This window comes from Triturus cristatus, chromosome 4_2, assembly GCF_964204655.1.
Source record: "Triturus cristatus chromosome 4_2, aTriCri1.1, whole genome shotgun sequence".
NCBI lineage: Eukaryota > Metazoa > Chordata > Amphibia > Caudata > Salamandridae > Triturus > Triturus cristatus.
In genome coordinates this window covers 807547095-807570568 of record NC_140586.1, presented here as the reverse complement: position 1 = coordinate 807570568, position 23474 = coordinate 807547095, and the positions used below count along the sequence as shown (strand labels likewise).

Sequence of the window (23474 nt, the reverse complement as noted above, 5' to 3'; positions counted from 1 at the left end):
CAGTTATGACCAATACTCTTGCCTAACTCTGGAAACCAAGATAAACCTTTTTCTCCCATTTTCTTTCCATTAGTGTTGATATTGTATAAATTATTTTCCTAAAATGAGTGACACTTCAGTTTTAAATGTAGCATAGTTTGCAAGTCTGACCATGATGATTGTTGTAAATGTCTTAGTAGGTACAAATATATGCTGCAGACTGAGCGCTGACAGGGCCAGTTCGGCCTTTCATTTTTCGGAGGTGAATGAAATGAGTGCGATTGTACCGGAGTATAGTAACGCTTTTTAGTTGCAGTGCTAAACAAGCCAGTGCCTGGGAGGCTGGGCATGGTTTACAAGACTGGCCTACATTCTTCTCTTACCGGTATGTGACATTGCTGATTTACCTCGATCTCGGAGAGACTGTTTTTCCTCTGTTTGTGTATATATGTGTGTGTGTGTGTGTATATATATATATATATATATATATATATATATATATATATATATTCTCCAAAGACAGAAAACGCGGCACTCCTCTTGATGGCAAATGTTGTTTTATTCAAATCGTGACTTCCTCCTACGCGTTTCGAACCGAAGTTCCTGATCACAGTAGAGTGTTGTTTTAGAAGGATTAAAACAACACTCTACCGTGATCAGGAACTTCGGTTTGAAACGCGTAGGAGGAAGTCACGATTTGAATAAAACAACATTTGCCATCAAGAGGAGTGCCGCGTTTTCTGTCTTTGGAGAATTAATTTTGCGAGACCCTGTCCTGGTCTCGACGCAGGCACCAGCAGACTAAAGTGCTCCCACTGTCTAAATGGACGTCTCGAGGAAGGATATATATATATATATATATATATATATATATATATATACTGAAACCACAGTCCTGAAACAATCGTAGTTTTGAGATTAAAAAAAACAGGTACGGACCTCCAACGTGGTGAAAAATAATTTTCTTTATTTGTGCAGATTTAAAAGTGCCAGTGCAGAGTAATTCGACAGCAAGTGCCCAGCCTGACACGTTTCGACTGCCATATATATACATGTATACATACAGTGCTTTAAATGGGGGGGAAAGTGCAGGTACTCATTTAAATGTGGCGAGTGAGCGGGGCTTAGGGGAAGACATGCTTCTTGACTCATATACTACTTGCAGCACACATGAGGAATGTCTTTCAATAAATAAAGAAGATTTGTTTGCTCATTACACAACGAAAGATAAACGTGGTGATATTTAAACATTTCCTTGTTTTGTAATATTTGCAACATCACTCCTGTTAATTGCTGTTGCTTAGCACAATACCATATATTCTCGAGTGACACAGAAAGAAACAAGCAGACGTGCATACACAAGCATTCCACACATTTCCTTTAATATACCTTCCAAGAGTGTCTCTATTCTCTCCCCCTTTCTCTCGTATTTCGCTCACACAAAAACAATCGCACCCAAGCAGACAAACAATAGCAGACAAAAGAATCAGGTGGGATTAAAGTCATTTGAACCTGGTTACCTCCATGGCTTTCTGAAATAGCGTTGTCACCAGGCTGCCTCGTGTTTGCAACACAGCATGATGGTGAACACCCCGATGGTATGCAAATGAGCCCAAGCTGAATAGTTCAGCAGGGGCTCCGCTCAGGCCTACAAAAGTGCCTTGGCTGTCAGAGACAGGCCGCCAGCTCCAGCGTTTCATGAGTACCGGTACTCTCCTCGGCGGTAGAGAAGTGCCGGTACTCAGAGTGATAAAAATAAGAAGTGCCGGTACTCAGTACCGGCCCATTTAAAGCACTATATATATATATATATTTATTTATTTATTTTTGTAAGAACAACTGCAGACCAGAATTGTGTCAGCCGACACGCAAGGAGCAATAACGAGAATTTGTGTTTTAAATATTCTTTAATCTGTGCAGAGCCCCCCTCAGCACTGACAGACGCCTTTCGCCACTCCGGCTTTTTCGATGTCAGTTTCAAATTTACAAATCACCATTTTTAAAGTGAAAAAGTGCATTGAGGCAAATGATAGAAATAGTAGATGGCTGAATTCATGTACAATACAAGTATTCTATGGCGGCCATCTTAAAGTTCTGTTGTGGCAATTTTCAACATATAATGTTCAGTTCTATGTCTATTATATAAAACATCATCCGAAATACTTCGTGTCCTCCTCACAATCATTCATAAATGTTATATCCGAACATAAGTGGGGGGAAAAATGAGAACATAATTATAAGGAGAATAAACATAATCATAATTTTAATAATCAGTCACTCATATTCTACCAACCGAGAAAATATAGTAATCTATATATTTCATCATGCAAATGTGCCTGGTGTTGGTATGACCCCTTGAACGGAAAAACCCCAATGCCAAAAATTGTATAATTATACTGCCCTGAATGGGCAAAATTAAATGGCTTTAGGGATGCAGGATACTGAAGTATAGTATGTACCAGAGCAATCAGAGTAAAAACATGGGAGAGAGGTAATTTCATATAAGTCTCTCATGATAAAGCCCTGAATGGGCAATTTTACAAAAATGGGTTAAAACATGAGACAGTCACGGAATGATAATATTGCTTCTTTTCCCCCTTTCTAATGGGAGTGATCTACTTGGAATTCTCTCGATCAAATTTCACCTGTCAGTATACAAGAGGAAGTGTGTATAGTTTCCTCAAATTATCTTTATTGCGACATTTAACTGCTCACTCTAGGTGAGCCCACAATTCTTCATCGTTGTTCAAACCCTGTGGTGCCATAGTGCCGAGCTCTATGATGTACCTGGACTCCATAGAGCGTAGTTTCCTGGCTCTATCCCCCCCCTCTTTTGTTTTTGGGTATTTGGTCCAGGCAGTAGAATGTCAACAAATCACGATTACTTTTGTGAGCACGTTCAAAATGGCGAGCCACAGAATAGGTAAAAAATATATATATATGTGTGTGTGTGTATATATATGTATGTGTGTGTGTGTGTGTGTGTGTATGTATATGTATATATATATATATTTTTTTTTTTTTGTTTTTTTTTTTTTGTTTTTTTGTTAAGCAAATGTGAGAAAAACATTGGTATCCTCCAGAAAATTACAATTGACATGTGACCTATAGTTTCTAATGAAGCCCATTGCTGGCATGAGTTCTGAGACTACAATGAAGATTTCAATTGCATATTTATGATTTTACCTTTTTTGTAAATCACCAGTGTAATCTGTCTGCGTCTTTTTTCTTTTGTTTTTTCAAAATTACTGCGTTTTGTCCGATAAAATATCTCAGATATAACCCAGTTAACCTGATCCGATTTTACAAAGTTAGTGCGCATTTTTGCCTCCTTTTCCTTAAAGGGATATTTCTGCAGAAATCGTTCGGAATATGAAGCATGAAACACACTTTAGATTTGGTACTTGATGGGAAATCTGTAAGTGCCCCACCTATTTAAAAAACACATGTCTTACGAGAGAAATTTGCATGCCCTCAGATTGGTTCATGGTAATTTTTATGATTACTATATTAGCTTTGTTTGTCATCTCTTCCTTGGTTAAGAGGGTGTTTGATCATCACAGCTGCTCAGCGTAAAAAAAAAACCAGCAGGACCATTACTCTTCAGTTTGACCTGTTTAGTTCGTGCAGCGCAAGTAGCTACCAAGGTAATCGATTTATGATGAAGGAAAACCATGCTTCGTCGTAACTCTTAGTCCAAACTGTTATTTCGTATGTTATAGCTAATTTAAGTTGGGAGATTATTTTGGCCTAAAATATGTAAGACTCCTTTGGCTTTAGCAGTCTCAAGTAGTATCACAATGTTCTTTTAGAACAAAATCTGTCCTGTACATACTATGTATGCCTTTTAGGGTAGATTGACACACATGCAACGACCCTTGTCGTGTGTTGGCAAAACATTGTGAATCCCAAAACAGAATTCAGAGAGGTTTACGGAAACAAAATAGGAATAGCAAGCATTTTTTTTTTTTTTTTTTTTTTTTTTTAGATATGCACATGGTAGCTGGAATATCACCACCATTTCAAAATCTTTGATGGCGGGTGATCTAAATGGAATATATAAACAAACAAACTGCTCTCTTCTTCTAAAGGAATATGGCAACTTCAAGATTTGATCTTTAAATCGTCGCTTCCCCACCCAATCGGAGATCACCATGGACTATTTAGTGGTCTCCTAATAAGTGATGTATCTAGCAGACAAGCCATCTAACTTCATTTACCTAATTCTGCTCTATCTGACGTAAATTGACACATGTTTAGGGGATTTATAAGAATGCTGAAATATTTTATAAAGGCCACCTACAGACTCGCAGTAGTGCGGCCACGAGTGACCATTACGGCCACAGTGTCCTCGGGTCAGGGTCATTGTGATCACTTTGAGAAAACATGCCTTAACATGATGGTCACGGAGAAGAGGGCACCGAGTCATGATAGTGAGAACGATCTATATTTATGAGCAGTAAATTCAAAATATATGGGTGGGATTTAAAATCTCAGCCTTTTGCTTCTTGGCCTTTAAATCTCCTGTGTCACGTCACTTAGTTTGCATTTGATATCTATAAGGTGAATGCCTGATTTGGCACGAGCCATCTGCACGGTCCAGTAATGTCACTTGACCTCTTTTTTTTTGTGTTGAAATTTTTTCTTAGCATTTCAGAATCATTAAACAAAAACAAGAAAACTCAGATACAAGTAATAAGGGTAAGGATCATACGATAGAAATTAAAAAGTAAATCCATATATAAAAAAATATTTAATATTATGCTATCTAGGACAATAAATATATATAACAATATATAAAGGAAAGAGTGAAAAAGCATATACAATCAAGTTTTTAAAACTAAATGATAACAAATACAAACATGTTTAGAAAGTAAAAAAGGATTCCATATCTGTGAAAATAACTCTAGTTGATCTTGAATATTATATATAATCCTTTCATGCGAAGCATTTTGAATCATAGCAGATAACCAGGACTCTTGAGATGGTGGAGTGGAAGATTTCCATTGTCTTAATATCCAGATTTTAGCAGTTGCAAGCGCGGTATGTAGGAAACGCGATTGTGGTTTAGAAAGAGTGGGAACATTTCTGAAATCATGTAATATAACATAGCTGTGGAAAGGGGTAAAGTCACTTGACATATTACCAGGTCTAAAAACAAAATCAAGCTGGCTTTTTAAAGAGTCTAAGCCTGCACAAAAAATGAGGCAGCCTAGACGGTTAATGTGCCAGCAGCAGAGGCTTGTGTGTATAGTGCTGGACATTTGCGAAAGTCCATAAGAACCAGCATATTTTTTGTCTGAGGGCAATACAATAAACACTATTACGTTGATGCATAGCTACCTGAACGTGTATTTAAAATACAAGAAGAAACACTTCAAGTTTGATTGATAACAAGATACCCATACACTGGGCTCAAATATAAACACACCTGTAAGGGCCTGTACATAATGCAACAATGCTCCACCCTGCCAAATGTATTCGTGAAAACCCTGGAGTAAGCATTTTAGGATACTTCATTACCTGGAATCACTCATTACAAAGATGCAAAACACAAAGTTGTGAAGTTACAGGACTCGCAATCTGAAGAAATGAAACTCAATGCTGTTGACTGCCCGACAGTCTAGCCATGATATTTCGAACATATCACCCCCCTCTGACATGGAACGACCAGCGACCCTCGTGTCCTGGTGTGAACATGAACCCTGTCCTCCTCCAACCCAATGTCTGTCCTGCCACTGTCTACTTTTCCGCGTGTTTTACTAGGTAACCACCTCTCAGATGCATCCCTACTTATATTCCCATTCTTTTCCTATCAAATAGCATTTTCTTACTGCATCCTAATCCTCCACTTGGTTTAAACTAGTCATTTCCTCCTCATGCAAATCTTAAATCATCCTCGCCCTCCTCTACTTATCCGTTCTAAACTGGTTCAAGTAAACTAGAAACACCTCGATTAATGCAGGGTGCGGATCATATTAAGAATCCAAGACTAAAAAATAGTCACTTCAACCACGTGTAACAGCACTAACCAACTAAAACAATTAACTAGCCACTAATCCCGAGGCTCCTGGAGTAGCTTGCTACTCGCTGATTAAACACTATAAACGCCCATCGGGGATAGAAAGCACGATAGAAATGCAATTACAATACAGTGCAGCTTGTTATTGAAGATCCGAGACACAGACCTCTTTGCTTCCTATAGACATGGGTTATAACCTTGGACATTGCCGTGTGTACACAATTCTGTTTTTGTGCTAAATTAAAGACCATTGTTTCTTAATTATACAGTTTAAGAATTAGCCTACTGTTTTAAACAAAGTTAAGAAAATGTATCCAAAATAGACTTGTACATAAAGTTGGGTATAAAGTCCTGTTTTCCCAAACATTCAAGAGCCTAATCCTGCCACTTTCTAGTTCTCTTCGCCACACATTGAGTGTGTATACATCCGACGCGTGTTATGTCTTCTGGCCGTTTTGGCCTGTGATGGTTTTGTGATGGTTTGTCCCACATGCGGGTTGGCTCTGTCTTAAGCAGTCTGATACTGTAGCCTGTCCCAAACCGATGCCTTAGGTAGGATTTTGCCGCAAATTTTCTTATTACTCATTGTTTGCTATTGTTCCCCCCCCCCTTGGATTATTCTATTTGTGGTGTTTATTTGTTTCTATTTTGAGTGCAGAAAACGTTTTGTCGTGTTTCTCATTGCGACACTGGAAACAAAGAGAAAACGTGTTTTGCACCCATTGTGTTTGTGAAGAACAATGAAAGTGGGCGGGACGTGTCCAGAGAAGCCCCTTAGTTCATCCGAGGCAAGCTCCAGCCACACAGATTTCCATTCGCTTGTTCTGGTGTACTGTTTTCCATCGGAATTGTTTTATGCTGACCTGCAAAGACTCAGGCTGTGTGAGGTGTGATGAAGGCAGTAGGTGTGGCATAGGCAGTGAGGAAAGGATGCTCATCTTCCGGCCGCACGGTGTTCTGCAAAAATCACACTACAAGGGTCCGAGAGGGCAAGCTGCCCTTATATTGTAATTTAATTAAAGTATTGTAATTGCATTTATATAGCGTTTACTCCCCCTGACGAGGCGTCGAATGACTGTCATGGCATAAAGAGTTATTTGTACGGATTCCGCGTGTACAGTCTAGCAATATGATTTCCCATTCCCAAGTGTACGGATCCCATGTACGGATCTCACATGATTTCACGTGTACGGATTCCACATGTACGGATCTCGCAAGAACGGATCTCGCATGATTTCACGTGTACGGATTCCATATGCACGGTCTTGCAGTAAGATTTTCTATACCCAAGTGTAAGGATCGCACATGTACAGATTCCATATCCACGGTCTTGCAGGAAGATTTTCTATTCCCTAGTGTAAGGATCCCACATGTACAGATTCCATATGCACGTTCTTGCAGTAAGATTTTCTATTCCCAAGTGTACGGATTTCACTTGTACAGATTCCATATGCATGGTCTTGCAGTAAGATTTTCTATTCCCAAGTGCCCGGATCGCACGTGTACAGATTCCATATGCACGGTCTTGCAGTAAGATTTTCCATTCCCAAGTGTAAGGATCGCACGTGTACAGATTCCATATGCACGGTCTTGCAGTGAGATTTTCTATTCTCAAGTGTAAGGATCGCACGTGTACAGATTCCATATGCACGGTCTTGCAGTAAGATTTTCTATTCCCAAGTGTATGGATTTCACTTGTACAGATTCCATATGTAAGGTCTTGCAGTAAGATTTTCTATTCCCAAGTGTACAGATTTCACTTGTACAGATTCCATATGTACGGTCTTGCAGTAAGATTTTCTATACCCAAGTGTAAGGATCGCACGTGTATGGATTCCATATGCACGGTCTTGCAGTAAGATTTTATATTCCCAAATGTAAGGATCGCATGTGTACAGATTCCATATGCACGGTCTTGCAGTAAGATTTTCCATACCCAAGTGTAAGGATCGCACGTGTACAGATTCCATATGCACGGTCTTGCAGTGAGATTTTCTATTACCAAGTGTAAGGATCCCACGTGTACAGATTCCATATGCACGGTCTTGCAGTAAGATTTTCTATTCCCAAGTGCCCAGATCCCACGTGTACAGATTCCATATGCACGGTCTTGCAGTAAGATTTTCTGTTCCCAAGTGTATGGATTTCACTTGTACAGATTCCATATGTACGGTCTTGCAGTAAGATTTTCTATTCCCTAGTGTAAGGATCGCACGTGTACAGATTCCATATGCACGATCTTGCAGTGAGATTTTCTATTCTCAAGTGTAAGGATCGCACGTGTACAGATTCCATATGCACGGTCTTGCAGTGAGATTTTCCATTCCCAAGTGTAAAGATCGCACGTGTACAGATTCCATATGCACGGTCTTGCAGTAAGATTTTCCATTCCCAAGTGTAAGGAACGCATGTGTACAGATTCCATATGCACGGTCTTGCAGTAAGATTTTCTATTCCCAAGTGTAAGGATCGCACAATCTTGCAGTAAAATTTTCTATTCCCAAGTGTATGGATTTCACTTGTACAGATTCCATATGTACGGTCTTGCAGTAAGATTTTCTATTCCCAAGTGTACAGATTTCACTTGTACAGATTCCTTATGTACGGTCTTGCAGTAAGATTTTCTAATCCCAATTGTACGGATTCCATATGCACGGTCTTGCAGTAAGATTTTCTATTCCCTAGTGTAAGGATCGCACGTGTACGCATTCCATATGCACGGTCTTGCAGTAAGATTTTCTATTCCCAAGTGCCCGGATTCCACGTGTACAGATTCCATATGCACGGGCTCACAGTAAGATTTTCTATTCCCTAGTGTAAGGATCGCACGTGTATAGATTCCATATGCACGGTCTTGCAGTGAGATTTTCTATTCCCTAGTGTAAGGATCGCACGTGTACAGATTCCATATGCACGGTCTTGCAGTAAGATTTTCTATTCCCAAGTGTATGGATTTCACTTGTACAGATTCCATATGTACGGTCTTGCAGTAAGATTTTCTATTCCCAAGTGTACAGATTTCACTTGTACAGATTCCATATGTACGGTCTTGCAGTAAGATTTTCTATACCCAAGTGTAAGGATCGCACGTGTATGGATTCCATATGCACGGTCTTGCAGTAAGATTTTATATTCCCAAATGTAAGGATCGCATGTGTACAGATTCCATATGCACGGTCTTGCAGTAAGATTTTCCATACCCAAGTGTAAGGATCGCACATGTACAGATTCCATATGCACGGTCTTGCAGTAAGATTTTCTATTCCGAAGTGCCCAGATCCCACGTGTACAGATTCCATATGCACGGTCTTGCAGTAAGATTTTCTATTCCCAAGTGTATGGATTTCACTTGTACAGATTCCATATGTACGGTCTTGCAGTAAGATTTTCCATTCCCAAATGTTCAGATTTCACTTGTACAGATTCCATATGTACGGTCTTGCAGTAAGATTTTCTATTCCCAAGTGTAAGGATCGCACGTGTACAGATTCCATATGCACGGTCTTGCAGTAAGATTTTCCATTCCCAAGTGTAAGGATCGCACGTGTACAGATTCCATATGCACGGTCTTGCAGTGAGATTTTCTATTCACAAGTGTAAGGATCGCACGTGTACAGATTCCATATGCACGGTCTTGCAGTAAGATTTTCCATTCCCAAGTGCAAGGATCGCACGTGTACAGATTCCAAATGCACGGTCTTGCAGTAAGATTTTCTATTCCCAAGTGTAAGGATCGCACAATCTTGCAGTAAGATTTTCTATTCCCATGTTTATGGATTTCACTTGTACAGATTCCATATGTACGGTCTTGCAGTAAGATTTTCTATTCCCAAGTGAACAGATTTCACTTGTACAGATTCCTTATGTACGGTCTTGCAGTAAGATTTTCTATTCCCAAGTGTACAGATTCCATATGCACGGTCTTGCAGTAAGATTTTCTATTCCCTAGTGTAAGGATCGCACGTGTACGGATTCCATATGCACGGTCTTGCAGTAAGATTTCCTATTCCCAAGTGCCCGGATCCCACGTGTACAGATTCCATATGCACGGGCTCACAGTAAGATTTTCTACTCCCTAGTGTAAGGATCGCGCGTGTATAGATTCCATATGCACGGTCTTGCAGTAAGATTTTCTATTCCCAAGTGCCCGGATCCCATGTGTACAGATTCCATATGCACGGTCTTGCAGAAAGATTTTCCATACCCAAGTGTACGGATCGCACGTGTACAGATTCAATATGCACGTACTTGCAGTAAGATTTTCCATTCCCAAGTGTATGGATCGCACGTGTACAGATTCCATATGCACGGTCTTGCAGTAAGATTTTCTATTCCCAAGTGTAAGGATCGCACGTGTATAGATTTCATATGCACGGTCTTGCAGTAAGATTTTCCATTCCCAAGTGTCCGGATCGCACGTGTACGGATTCCATATGCACGGTCTTGCAGTAAGATTTTCTATACCCAAGTGTAAGGATCGCACAATCTTGCAGTAAGATTTTCTATTCCCAAGTGTATGGATTTCACTTGTACAGATTCCATATGTACGGTCTTGCAGTAAGATTTTCTATTCCCAAGTGTACAGATTTCACTTGTACAGATTCCTTATGTACGGTCTTGCAGTAAGATTTTCTATTCCCAATTGTATGGATTCCATATGCACGGTCTTGCAGTAAGATTTTCTATTCCCTAGTGTAAGGATCACACGTGTACGGATTCCATATGCACGGGCTCACAGTAAGATTTTCTATTCCCTAGTGTAAGGATCGCATGTGTATAGATTCCATATGCACGGTCTTGCAGTGAGATTTTCTATACCCTAGTGTAAGGATCGCACGTGTACAGATTCCATATGCACGGTCTTGCAGTAAGATTTTCTATTCCCAAGTGTATGGATTTCACTTGTACAGATTCCATATGTACGGTCTTGCAGTAAGATTTTCTATTCCCAAGTGTACAGATTTCACTTGTACAGATTCCATATGTACGGTCTTGCCGTAAGATTTTCTATACCCAAGTGTAAGGATCGCACGTGTATGGATTCCATATGCACGGTCTTGCAGTAAGATTTTATATTCCCAAATGTAAGGATCGCATGTGTACAGATTCCATATGCACGGTCTTGCAGTAAGATTTTCCATACCCAAGTGTAAGGATCGCACATGTACAGATTCCATATGCACGGTCTTGCAGTGAGATTTTCTATTCCCAAGTGTAAGGATCCCACGTGTACAGATTCCATATGCACGGTCTTGCAGTAAGATTTTCTATTCCCAAGTGTATGGATTTCACTTGTACAGATTCCATATGTACGGTCTTGCAGTAAGATTTTCCATTCCCAAATGTTCAGATTTCACTTGTACAGATTCCATATGTACGGTCTTGCAGTAAGATTTTCTATTCCCAAGTGTAAGGATCGCACGTGTACAGATTCCATATGCACGGTCTTGCAGTAAGATTTTCCATTCCCAAGTGTAAGGATCGCACGTGTACAGATTCCATATGCACGGTCTTGCAGTAAGATTTTCCATTCCCAAGTGTAAGGATCGCACGTGTACAGATTCCAAATGCACGGTCTTGCAGTAAGATTTTCTATTCCCAAGTTTATGGATTTCACTTGTACAGATTCCATATGTACGGTCTTGCAGTAAGATTTTCTATTCCCAAGTGTACAGATTTCACTTGTACAGATTCCTTATGTACGGTCTTGCAGTAAGATTTTCTATTCCCAATTGTATGGATTCCATATGCACGGTCTTGCAGTAAGATTTTCTATTCCCTAGTGTAAGGATCGCACGTGTACGGATTCCATATGCACGGGCTCACAGTAAGATTTTCTATTCCCTAGTGTAAGGATCGCATGTGTATAGATTCCATATGCACGGTCTTGCAGTGAGATTTTCTATTCCCTAGTGTAAGGATCGCACGTGTACAGATTCCATATGCACGGTCTTGCAGTAAGATTTTCTATTCCCAAGTGTATGGATTTCACTTGTACAGATTCCATATGTACGGTCTTGCAGTAAGATTTTCTATTCCCAAGTGTACAGATTTCACTTGTACAGATTCCATATGCACGGTCTTGCAGTAAGATTTTCTATTCCCTAGTGTAAGGATCGCACGTGTACGGATTCCATATGCACGGTCTTGCAGTAAGATTTTCTATTCCCAAGTGCCCGGATCCCACGTGTACAGATTCCATATGCACGGGCTCACAGTAAGATTTTCTACTCCCTAGTGTAAGGATCGCACGTGTATAGATTCCATATGCACGGTCTTGCAGAAAGATTTTCCATTCCCAAGTGTACGGATCGCACGTGTACAGATTCAATATGCACGGTCTTGCAGTAAGATTTTCCATTCCCAAGTGTACGGATCGCACGTGTACAGATTCCATATGCACGGTCTTGCAGTAAGATTTTCTATTCCCAAGTGTAAGGATCGCACGTGTATAGATTTCATATGCACGGTCTTGCAGTAAGATTTTCCATTCCCAAGTGTCCGGATCGCACGTGTACAGATTCCATATACACGGTCTTGCAGTAAGATTTTCTATACCCAAGTGTAAGGATCTCACATGTATAGATTCCATATGCACGGTCTTGCAGTAAGATTTTCTATTCCCAAGTGTAAGGATCGCACAATCTTGCAGTAAGATTTTCTATTCCCAAGTGTATGGATTTCACTTGTACAGATTCCATATGTACGGTCTTGCAGTAAGATTTTCTATTCCCAAGTGTACAGATTTCACTTGTACAGATTCCTTATGTACGGTCTTGCAGTAAGATTTTCTATTCCCTAGTGTAAGAATCGCACGTGTACGGATTCCATATGCACGGTCTTGCAGTAAGATTTTCTATTCCCAAGTGCCCGGATCCCACGTGTACAGATTCCATATGCACGGGCTCACAGTAAGATTTTCTATTCCCTAGTGTAAGGATCGCACGTGTACGGATTCCATATGCACGGTCTTGCAGTAAGATTTTCTATTCCCAAGTGTACAGATTTCACTTGTACAGATTCCTTATGTACGGTCTTGCAGTAAGATTTTCTATTCCCAAGTGTACGGATTCCATATGCACGGGCTCACAGTAAGATTTTCTATACCCTAGTGTAAGGATCGCACGTGTACGGATTCCATATGCACGGTCTTGCAGTAAGATTTTCTATTCCCAAGTGCCCGGATCCCACGTGTACAGATTCCATATGCACGGGCTCACAGTAAGATTTTCCATTCCCAAGTGTAAGGATCGCACGTGTACAGATTCCATATGCACGGTCTTGCAGTAAGATTTTGCGTTCTCTCAAGAAAAAGTTAATAAAATGCGGTATGAAATTAGAACATGCATCTCGCGGTTGGATTTATTTTCTGACTACCGTGAGGCAATTTATACGATGGAGCACCGTGTGAAAAGTAACTGCCAAGGGTTTGCTCAAACTAACCTCGGGTTTAACATTGCAATGCACAGGATGTATACATCTTGTATTGTGCCTTCTGCAGAAAGCCCTGGCACCCAGCAGGCCAGTTGTCTGAAGCTCCGGAGGCACATCTCGCCCTCTTGCTTCGATGAATAATGCAATTACTGAATTGAAGAACAAATAGTTTCTCACAGTGCTACGAAACTGCAGATTGTCAAACAGTGGGCGCTACAGAAGACAACCATTGTTATGTCAGTTAAATATAAAACCGTTTCCCATTGAAGTTACTGTTGCAGTGGATAAACTCTGCAAACACCAAAAAACTCACACACCTAAAGAATTTTAGATAAGACCCTAGTAGTAAGTAAATATTGTAATTTAGACAAAAGTGCATGAAGTCAGGAATTAAAGCAATATAGGTGAATTAACACCTGATTCTGACATCTCAGGTGATCTGCAGTCATTAGTTGAAATCCAAGCTAGGCCAGCTCAAATAGGCATAAAATAAATACCACAACAATGTGATCTAGTAACATTGTATGTAAAGGGCTTGGACATGGCAGGAGTGCAGTAAATATCATGTTCTGTATAAAATACAAGTTAATATAATGAAGTGTTTTTCTGGACGCTGAAAGTGGTCATTTGTGTAGTCTCTTCCTTATGCTCCAGCTGGTTAATGGAGTGGACTTGCTATGTAGTGCCCATTCATAGTGGCTGGTTAGTAACTGTACTCGCTTTGGTAAGGGCTTTGTGGAGTATTAAAGAACTATTGCACTCTACGGAACTATGGATTAGATTTAAACTAGTTTGAAGTGCATATCCTTCTCAAAATGCTTTCACATCTGTGAATTTCTGTCTAAAGGCTTAGATGAAGAAGCTCGTACTAAGATGGAGCTAAAAAAAAGAAGTTACAATAAATATTTAAACTGTGAGATCCTTAAAGTGTTTCCCAAACGTCGGATGTGTAAGCTGTTTGAAATTTGGTGAACTTAAGTCAGAGATCTCAAAATGTACAGCTAAATGAGATTTCACTTTCCTATAAAAAGTCTAGACTACTAGTATGTTCTTCTGTTTTATCTGGGTACACATGGAGGATGAACAATGGCTGTGCCTTATGGCCCTATTAACAAGTGAAAGGTTCTGGTGACCTGATAAGTCATGAGGGCGAATACTCCACAAATGTTACTAGGATTAGGTGTTACCTCGCATTATTTTTTATTAGTATTTCTTGTTGTATGAATTGCTCTTTTCTCTAGGTACATGGCAGTTTTAAAACTTGGCTAGCCTCCAGCTGAAGCAACACCATGGGTAGAATTAAAATCTTGAAATATGGATGTCTAGTACTGTTCCACACAGACTCTGCGGTGTATGGTTGCATTTATAGGGCATGGTGTTTCTACTCCAACTCCCCAGAATTTTAATCGCCTGAAGGAAGTTGAGAGGCATCAGGGCTATTTCACAGATAAACCACATCCTTTGACTTCACGTTCAACCCTTGCTTCAATCCGCTCCATCCTGCCCACCTCATTCACAGTCCTAGAGCCTGGCCTGGATGTGTGCTCTAACTTCCTGTTGGTTCAAGCTTGAGGTAAATTTAACGTGGGAGAGCACGCTTAATGATCCTAAAGTCCTCAGAAGAACATTTGATACCGGCCGAACAGGCAGCGGCCCACTCCATCTAGCAACCAGGGATTTCAAGCTTTTTAAAAAATTGTGTGAGGTTTTAATTGACCCATGCGAAAGCTTTTCCCCTGAAGTGAACTTGCATGCTTGCTCTCTATCTGGGCTCGAGGAGGGCGCACAGCAACAAAGATCACTGTAAACTTAAGGGCAGCAACACATTTTCTCAGTAGGTTGAGTAAACCTACTGCCGGAGTCAGAGTTAAACTTGCAAGGACTATTTAGTCTCATCATTCTGAGACCAATCTAAAGAATACCACTGACTTGGGCAATATTCAGTTTATTACAGCCCTGTGTGACATTGGTTTGTTGGAGGTGATGCATCATGGTCAATATTTTCTGGAAGTGGGTGGAAAAAGCAGCAGGTGTTAGTTTGCTGGCAAACAAAATTCCTTTGTTTTGTTTCTGCCAATAGCTTTTTTCTGATTTTCATTTGTCAGCAGCTTTTCTGTATACATTGAAGTTAGAAGATTTGAGCTATGAACTAGTTACAGATCAGATTGAGTGCCGCAGAATGTTAATGGCATATGTTGCCTTAAGGACCGTAGGTAATACAGTAAAAGCCAAAGGTGTCAATCCTCAGAGGCCAAACTCTTTTTGAGTTCTTTCAAAGTTGCCAGTCTCATGCCATCAGGACGAGGATACACTTAGACCCGGGTTTACAGCCAATAGCACTAACCATGCTGTGGCTTTTAGGGTCCTCATATAAGGGAGAGAGCTATTTTACCTTTGATTTATTGACCATTTCTCTCCCTGAGGACCCGATAGCCTTCTTTCGGGGCAGGGATTTTGGCTCCTACTCTCACCATCCCGGTCAGTGGAGGCCCCCAATGGAATCAGAAGTTTATCCATCAGAGACCCGCCTTAGTTGTATCTTAATCTGAAGGATGGGGAAAGCTCTAGGAAAACCCTTCATTTGAGAACCTAGTAACTGCTGGGCCTCGCATGGAACTGGCATTGACCAAGAAGGATGACCGGGGCCTTGCTTTTGATTGGCTGCTGGAGTCAGTTGTGTCAGTGACCGCAGGGAAATTCTCTGACGAGAAGAGAATCACCACAATTTGAGTTAATCTATTGATTACACTGTAAAATTCTGGAAAGAATGAGGGAGTTTACATTAAAGCCCCTGCCACGTTCTGTCCTGTTGCATCACCCCTAATTAAAATGAGGGTATATAAGACCTGTGCTGGCATGGTCTCTCTCTCTCTCTCTCTCTCTCTCTCGCCCTGTGACAGAGAACGCCGTGGGATCTCTCACACAAACTGTACTCCTCTGCTTAGTGGAATTGGCTCCTCATCTGTTCCTAGGTGATTTTCCAGAGACATGCAGGCATTGCTTTAGAGTTTAAAAACGATTTCCCTTTCACTAAGACTCTGATCAGGTGAGCTTTCCTGAAAGGTCAAAATTCTGAAAGGCCATCACACAAACACTCCCACCCAACCCCGAGTTATCTCTCATCTAATGAATGCTATACATATCCACCGTGATCCCAACAGCGATCACTAAAATGATTGAACAGTGGGAAACAAGATGTGCGATTGGGGATGGGCTCTATTACTTGTAATCACTTTGTACGCTTTTACAGGGTTCACCACACCATTGCACTAACATTTGCTTCCCAGTAGGTGGAGACAATAAATCCTGCTTGTTTCAGACATGCTTTCTCTATTTCACTTGTCCTACGTATCGCCCTCTGCTGGATTCTTCCTCAAACAGATAATGTGCCAGTTTGTCCCTTACCTTGACACATTTGGTCCCCATGGTCCTTCTCTCTGAAAGAAGAGTATGGTGTCCACACACGTAGGACACCAAGGTGGTGACCATTAAACCCTGCACAGACTCTCCTGTAGGCACTGTTTTGGTTTCTTTTTCCAAACATCGTTCTTTAGTAGACCCAGACTACCCACATTAGGACAGTGGAAGTAATATTGTTTTCCCATTTGCATCCAGATCCCTACAAATACCCCACTGCAGAGCAGACATCGAAGGTAAAATATATTGATGCTTATTTCCCCACAATTTTCATCCTCATTACTCGGGTAACTTCTTGAGAAGTCATGCTCAGGAAATTGAACAGCCTGTTTTCTACGAGACAGGATTTAGGAGTGTGGATTATCAGGCAGCTCCACATCATTCCAGTAGATTCCATAAGTCCAGTATTGGCCGCCTTAATACAAAGCATTGCAATTTAGTTGCAGGGGCATATTGCGCCCAAAAAACAGTGATGTCTGATGTAGGCATAGACTGGTCAGCTCCCTGCGCCTTATTCGTGGGTTTTCCTCCCTATTCGTGCTGGTCCCACCCCTGGAGTAGTTTTTCTTTATTGTAGTTTGTGTTTGGGTGAGTATACCCTTCCACTGCTGACATGGAGGAACTTTTATTTTATTTTACATGTATCACTTTGTGGCAGTGCATTGCTTTACTTGCTATTTCTAACCCCTGCTCCACGCCCCCCCACTTCCACCTTCTCCTCATGTCTGCTTGCTTCATTTCTTTCATGGGATTTTAGGTCTGTAGTTGGCCAAGAACTTTTCATTTTAATAAAAGGTGAGCTGTAGAATGTATTTACTTGTTTGGCCTTTCTGCCATCCTCTTCATTTATTGGCATGCTTCTGTGTCATTCTTATTTCGCTTCTCCCACCACAGCATATTGCATGGAGGCATGGGACAGCTCTCTTGGTTTCCTTCTGGTTGAGTGACAAAATGGTGCTTGTGAAACAAGTGCACTGCCACCAAAAAGTTCCCTTCATTGGCCAGTACATGTGTTGATTTGTTTGTGGATTTTTTTAAACCTTGTAAAAGCCCGGCAGCTCCCCAGACGATGCTCCCCGGCTGCAGCTTACAGTGTGAATGCGTGGGCTTCCATCTTTCAGTGTTTGTATAAAAACTTTATTACAAAAACATTGAAAGATGAGCACCACCATGTGTGCATACACAGGATCTATATAAGAATGTTTAAAAAAAAAAATGTTCATGGGTGAACCCAATAACCTGTAGTTCGACACCTAACCAATTGGCTTTTTCAATGCTTGCTTTTAATTGCTTTTGCGAGGTCCTAAAAGTTGCACACTGCTACTGGGCTGATAGCTTTCTTTTAATTGCTCAACATCCCATGCATAATTAATTTATTAATTTACCATTTGAAATGTCAGTCAGCCATCTTGGAATGGTGCATTAATAATAAAGAATATAAAAAAAATGAGCTGGCCACCAGTGCGCGAGCAAGCTTTGACACACATGAACCACCATACCAAGAGGGCCGCCCCCATGTACTGAGGCGCCAGCAATTATCTTGGAATTTTATTTTTTAAACTTTGACTATTGCAAAGCAAAAAATCATTGGCCGATCCAATAGCTCTGCATCTGCTTATTAAAGGTAAAACAGTTTTTTCTTGTCAACACTTGTTCCAATATGACATGAGAAAATGAAATCCAGAGAAGGGGTTTCTCAAAGTGCTGCGTCGCCTTGCCACCCCTCTATGCCTCAACGTTCTTTCATGATTGTGGTAAATTTGTGTGTTAAGATCATATGCTGAAGTTAAATTATCCCCCTCTTTTGTAGCCTGCACAAGATGAATGAGTAAACACATATTATAGCAACCCATCTATATGTACCATTTTGCCATTTCTTTCATCCTATGTAGCATAGAGTTATTAAGAACACTTTTAAAAGACTGAAGTTTCTAAATGGATGATTGAAGTTGTGTGTGGCTTACAACAACCTTAGAGGTTCTCCTCACTGACCACAGTGGTGAGGCTAATGCTATGATAGTTGTAACCATGTAGATGAGCCATAAACCTTGAAATACCAGGAAGTGCCCCCTTGTACTAAGGAAATAATAGGGGCATTAAGAGTCTGCAATTCAACATGAATTATCTCTCCGTGTCAGTATTAAATATATTCTCAAAACTTTCACATTTTTAAGCACCTTTTTTGTCCACTTCTCTCGACCAGCTTATCATTTACTAGATCCACAACTTTTATAAACAAACACCACCATGTCAATTTCATGAACTTGCATGTGCTGATGCTCCAGTTGGGCAGAATGTGATTTGCATGTAAATGTATTCTACTTGTGTGCAAGGATGCAGATCATTCGGGTCTCCAACCTTTTCTGTACTGAGAGCTACTTATGTTCAATGAAACGCATTGAGAGCTACTAATATTATTAGTGTTGTATAATTTAAATTTTGTTTTTATGTATATTCATTCAACCAAGCAAAAGATTTCCAATTTAATAAGCTGGGCTGCACACAGGTGTGGTACTCAGAGGTAGCTGGAGAGCTACAGTAGCTCGCAAGCTACTGGTTGGAGACCGTTCCACCAAATGCCAGGGATGCCCTTCTTTAAGTTGGTGGCCGATGTGGAAAAATGGATGCCCACCATATGCCATGGATAGCATGATATCTAGGAATAGAATGTTCAAAATATGCTGAGGAAAGCCATCTTATGCCAGTGCTATCAAAGTGACTCAGAATACACAGGAAAGAAATTTAATAGTGGCTCCATCTATTAGTTAGAATGACCTTCATATATATGAGAGGGGCACCAAATGCCAAGACCTCTTGTAATGCTTAGAATATCTTCAGTGTCCCAAAAGAAGACCCTTTATGACTCAGCCACCATAACATTTCTTAACTGTAGCAGTTTTCCAGTGTTTTTATTCTAAGCAATACAGTAACAAAAGACTGGGTTGGCTTTACTGGGACTCAAACTCGTGCCCTGCCAGTAGACCAGTTGTCATCGGTAAATTCTTTTACTGGCTGAGCCACCATGTCTGCTTTGAATAATCTCAATACTCCATTGAGGGGCGCTATGATGCCTTACATGCTGACACTATACCATTGTGGGCCACCTTATGCAAAGATACCCTGGGACGAGGAGTGGTTAACACCAGGTGGAAGGGGGCTGAAGGGCACAAGCGTTTTTCCACTCAAGCCTACCACAAAACGATTGGAGCTACTTTCCCCAACACCACAGCCAGTCCAGTCAGTGCTTCGCCAACCCCCTTTCCTCCTTTGCTTCTGTCAACAAGCACCTGGGGTTCCGCATTAGCGGGTTGGTATGCAAGTTGTCATATACCATCTCTATGCATGATTCAAGTTTGCCCTTTTAGTGTGACTGTAAGTATGGGCACTTTGTTTAATGTACAGTTACCATGCCTTTACATGGTGATATGCCATGTGTTGCAAGCCCTGCACTATGGCAGCGACCAGGGTGAGCTTATTGCTTGCTGCAACATCTTAAGGAAATGTTTGATCACTGCCTGTAAACGTTCACCCATGTGCTAAGCCTTGCGCAGCACAGATGCAAATGTGTACTTGTATTGCAGGGTTGGTGGGAGGACTGCACCATCACAGCTGCTTATGGGCAAGATCCATGAAAGGCATCACCATGCCTACAACCTACTGGGGGATTCACCAGGTTTGCAGTTGACTGATCCACCGGTGCCCAGATTTTCTCTTCAGTCCACATGGACCCGGAGTTCTGAGTTGGGCACCCGTATAGCATTGTGCTTAGAAAAACATCAAAAAGGGAGGTAGAGGGAAAAACAAAGAGGACTTGTCCTCCAAACGTGTATGCAAATAATCAAGAAGAGTCACTCTTTTAACCAAGAAATATTACGTCAACCTAGTAATGGGAAAGAATTTTCTTTTCTTTTAAATAACCCCCATCCACCAGGGTTACCCCTAGGTGGCATGCTTCATCATAGGGTTCTTCTCTAACTTGCTACAGAGAGGGGTGTGCTGCTACCGACGGATACGTGGGAGCACAGATAGTATCTATGCCTATCCAGAATGCATAAATATCGGAGTGGTGTGTTTTAATTTAAAGACTGAGTTAAAAATATCTGGCTAGTTGGGGAAAACGTTATTTATTGGTTCCCCTACTCAATATGGGGAGAGTGAGAGACTACTGGGATGATGTCCCCAAGTTTATCTAGTCAACTAGTTTCAAGCCCTACCCAAAGGCTTTTTATCATGACCTAAGGGAGTTACTCCATGTTACCACTCCTTCAGTCATCGCAATACCGTTTTTCTCGAATGAAAGTAGAGATAGATAAAATATAAATAAATACATACAGCACCTAGTCGGTCTGTTCTTATATTATATGTAATTATCCTCAATCAGTTAGCATGAGTCCAAAAGGGGATAGGAGGGGCGCCTGTACTCACACTTTCCTCAAGGCTACTCCCTCGCTATGGGGTAACCGTCCGCCTGTGGCTCCGAAGATGTGTGCTTAGCAATGATCCTATGTTTTAAAACATTTAGCTGCTGGTTGGATTTTATTGTGGATTTGCAAGTTATTTTGCTGGGTAACCGATCAGATTTTTTTTATTCTATATTTTTGTCGATCTGCACTCCAAAGGAGAACTATGTTTACCTTAATGGAGGGTTTTGTATGTGACCCCGTATAGCCCATACATCCACTCGCACACCGTGAATGCATGGCAGCCCCACTGCTACTTCAGAAACCCAAGACTACAGAGCACAATGAAAGAACGTGATGGAAGGAATTTTAGAAAAGTTGTTAATGCCATACTTCAAATGTCCACATTTTCTCATGGAACCTCTTACATAGCCCAATGAAATTGTTTGCATATGGATTAAATGTCTATACCAGACTTTTGTCTACTACTATTTCTTCCTGGTGAAGTATTTTACTGTAAATAAGAGTGGCTAAGGACAGAATAGCCCACATATGACTCTTTTAATAGAAGTTTATAAAGATTGCAGTCTGTTGCGAACCTCTTATGCCTGGTGTCGTGATCACAACAGATCTCACTTTGTACAGAACGTTTTAAAGATTTTCTTAGGTACATTTAACATTACTATATGTTAGTCAGCTGGCTGCGGGCACATAGCCTGTTGAACAGTGTCTTCCCTCGCTGTTTGCAAGTAGTTTGCTGGTTTATGATATATGATTTGCTGGTTGGTGGTGCTCTTTGCGTTGGCTCTTCTATATGTGCTTGCTCTACCCTTGGCCTGCCAATAATTCTTCCTTGATGAATAATGTGGCTTAAAGTTTTTGTTTTCCAGGGAAGTGTTGTTTGTAAAATAGAGACGATGATGGTGTAAAATTCAAATGTTGTTGTTTGTATTTTTCTATTCCAGGTGCCAAAATGAGTTGCTTTACTTTTATCAAGGTCTTGATGATCTTATTCAACCTCATCATTTTTGTGAGTATTGCACATTTTTTTCTTTATGATGGGGAAGGAGGGGAATGCTTGTTCCTTCTTGCGTACTCTTTGCTCTATCTGTTTTCTCTGCCGCGCTTACCTACCAGCACACCTGTTACATTGGCGCACTTGCAATTGGCTGTTGTAGGATCCTGTTGAGAACCTAGCAGGATAGCCTGTGTCCTATGAACATGAATAAAACAAGCATTTACAATGCAATAGGTCTCACATTTACGCAAGTTTTAGCTATAGACATTGCAAATAGCAATGCCTTTTATTTTTGTTTTTAAAACATACATAAAAGGCATTGTCATTTACAATGCCAGTAGCTTAAACTCACGTAAATGCGAGACATATTGCTTTGCAAATGCTTGTTGGTGTCGCCTCCTGCCACTGCCTTCTGGATCCCTGTGAGCAGGGGTAGAGTGCTCAGTGCCAGGGGTACCACAGGGAATGCCAGGGTAGTAGAGGCCACACTCTGCTACCCTTGAAACAGTGTCCATGTCTGTGTGAGGCAGTGTGTTTTGTGTGATTATGTGCCTGCAAACTAATTGTGTGTGTGGTTATGTCCATGTGTCATGTGCGTGTATCTGTGTGGATGTCCACATGCATCTGTGTATGGCTGCAGTGTGCGTGTCTTCATGTGTCTGTGCGTGTCTTTGTGTATGTGTCTTCGTGTGTCTACATTTGAGTCTGTTTGCGGGTCAGTGCATCTGCCTGTGGGTGTCTGTTTGTGTGTCTGTGTCTGTGTGTGGCTTCATGTGTGTGCTCGCTTGTCTACGTGTGTCTGGTATGTGTGTGCCTCTGCCTGTGCGGTGAGGGTCGGAGAGATCACACGAAGAACCCCAAAATTCCACCAAAGCCTGTCCTTTAGCCGTGCCCACCTCCTTTATTTCTTGTCAAGCGCTTCCCTCTGTGGACCTTCACCCAGGCTCTTTTCTCACAAGCCCTCCCATGGCCTCCCGCGGCTCCTCCGCTCATTGTAGTAGAAACAACTAACTTGCCACGTGGGGGCCAGGAAATATTATTAAAGGCAGATTAACACATTTTTAAAAAGCCCTCCCTTGACCGAGGCTGGGAAGCGCTCTGCCACGCTCCCGCGCTTGTGAACTGGGGGTAGTACACGCTTTGTCCTGATGAAGATGGCTGCCCGCTCCCACCGAGAAGGCCACTCTGACCTGATGAACTCCCG

General features: G+C 41.2%; 1 protein-coding gene across 2 annotated transcripts in view; it reads left to right on the top strand.

Moving 5' to 3' along the window:
* The window catches only part of TSPAN1 (tetraspanin 1), a 346494-nt gene that overhangs the window by 234780 nt on the left and 88240 nt on the right, over positions 1 to 23474 (top strand). For both annotated transcript variants that reach the window (XM_085602757.1, XM_085602756.1), the window contains exon 2: positions 22218 to 22282. In XM_085602757.1, the coding sequence (XP_085458883.1) occupies positions 22226 to 22282 (57 nt within the window). In that variant the 5' untranslated portion in view covers positions 22218 to 22225. The remainder of the gene's footprint in view (positions 1 to 22217; positions 22283 to 23474) is intronic.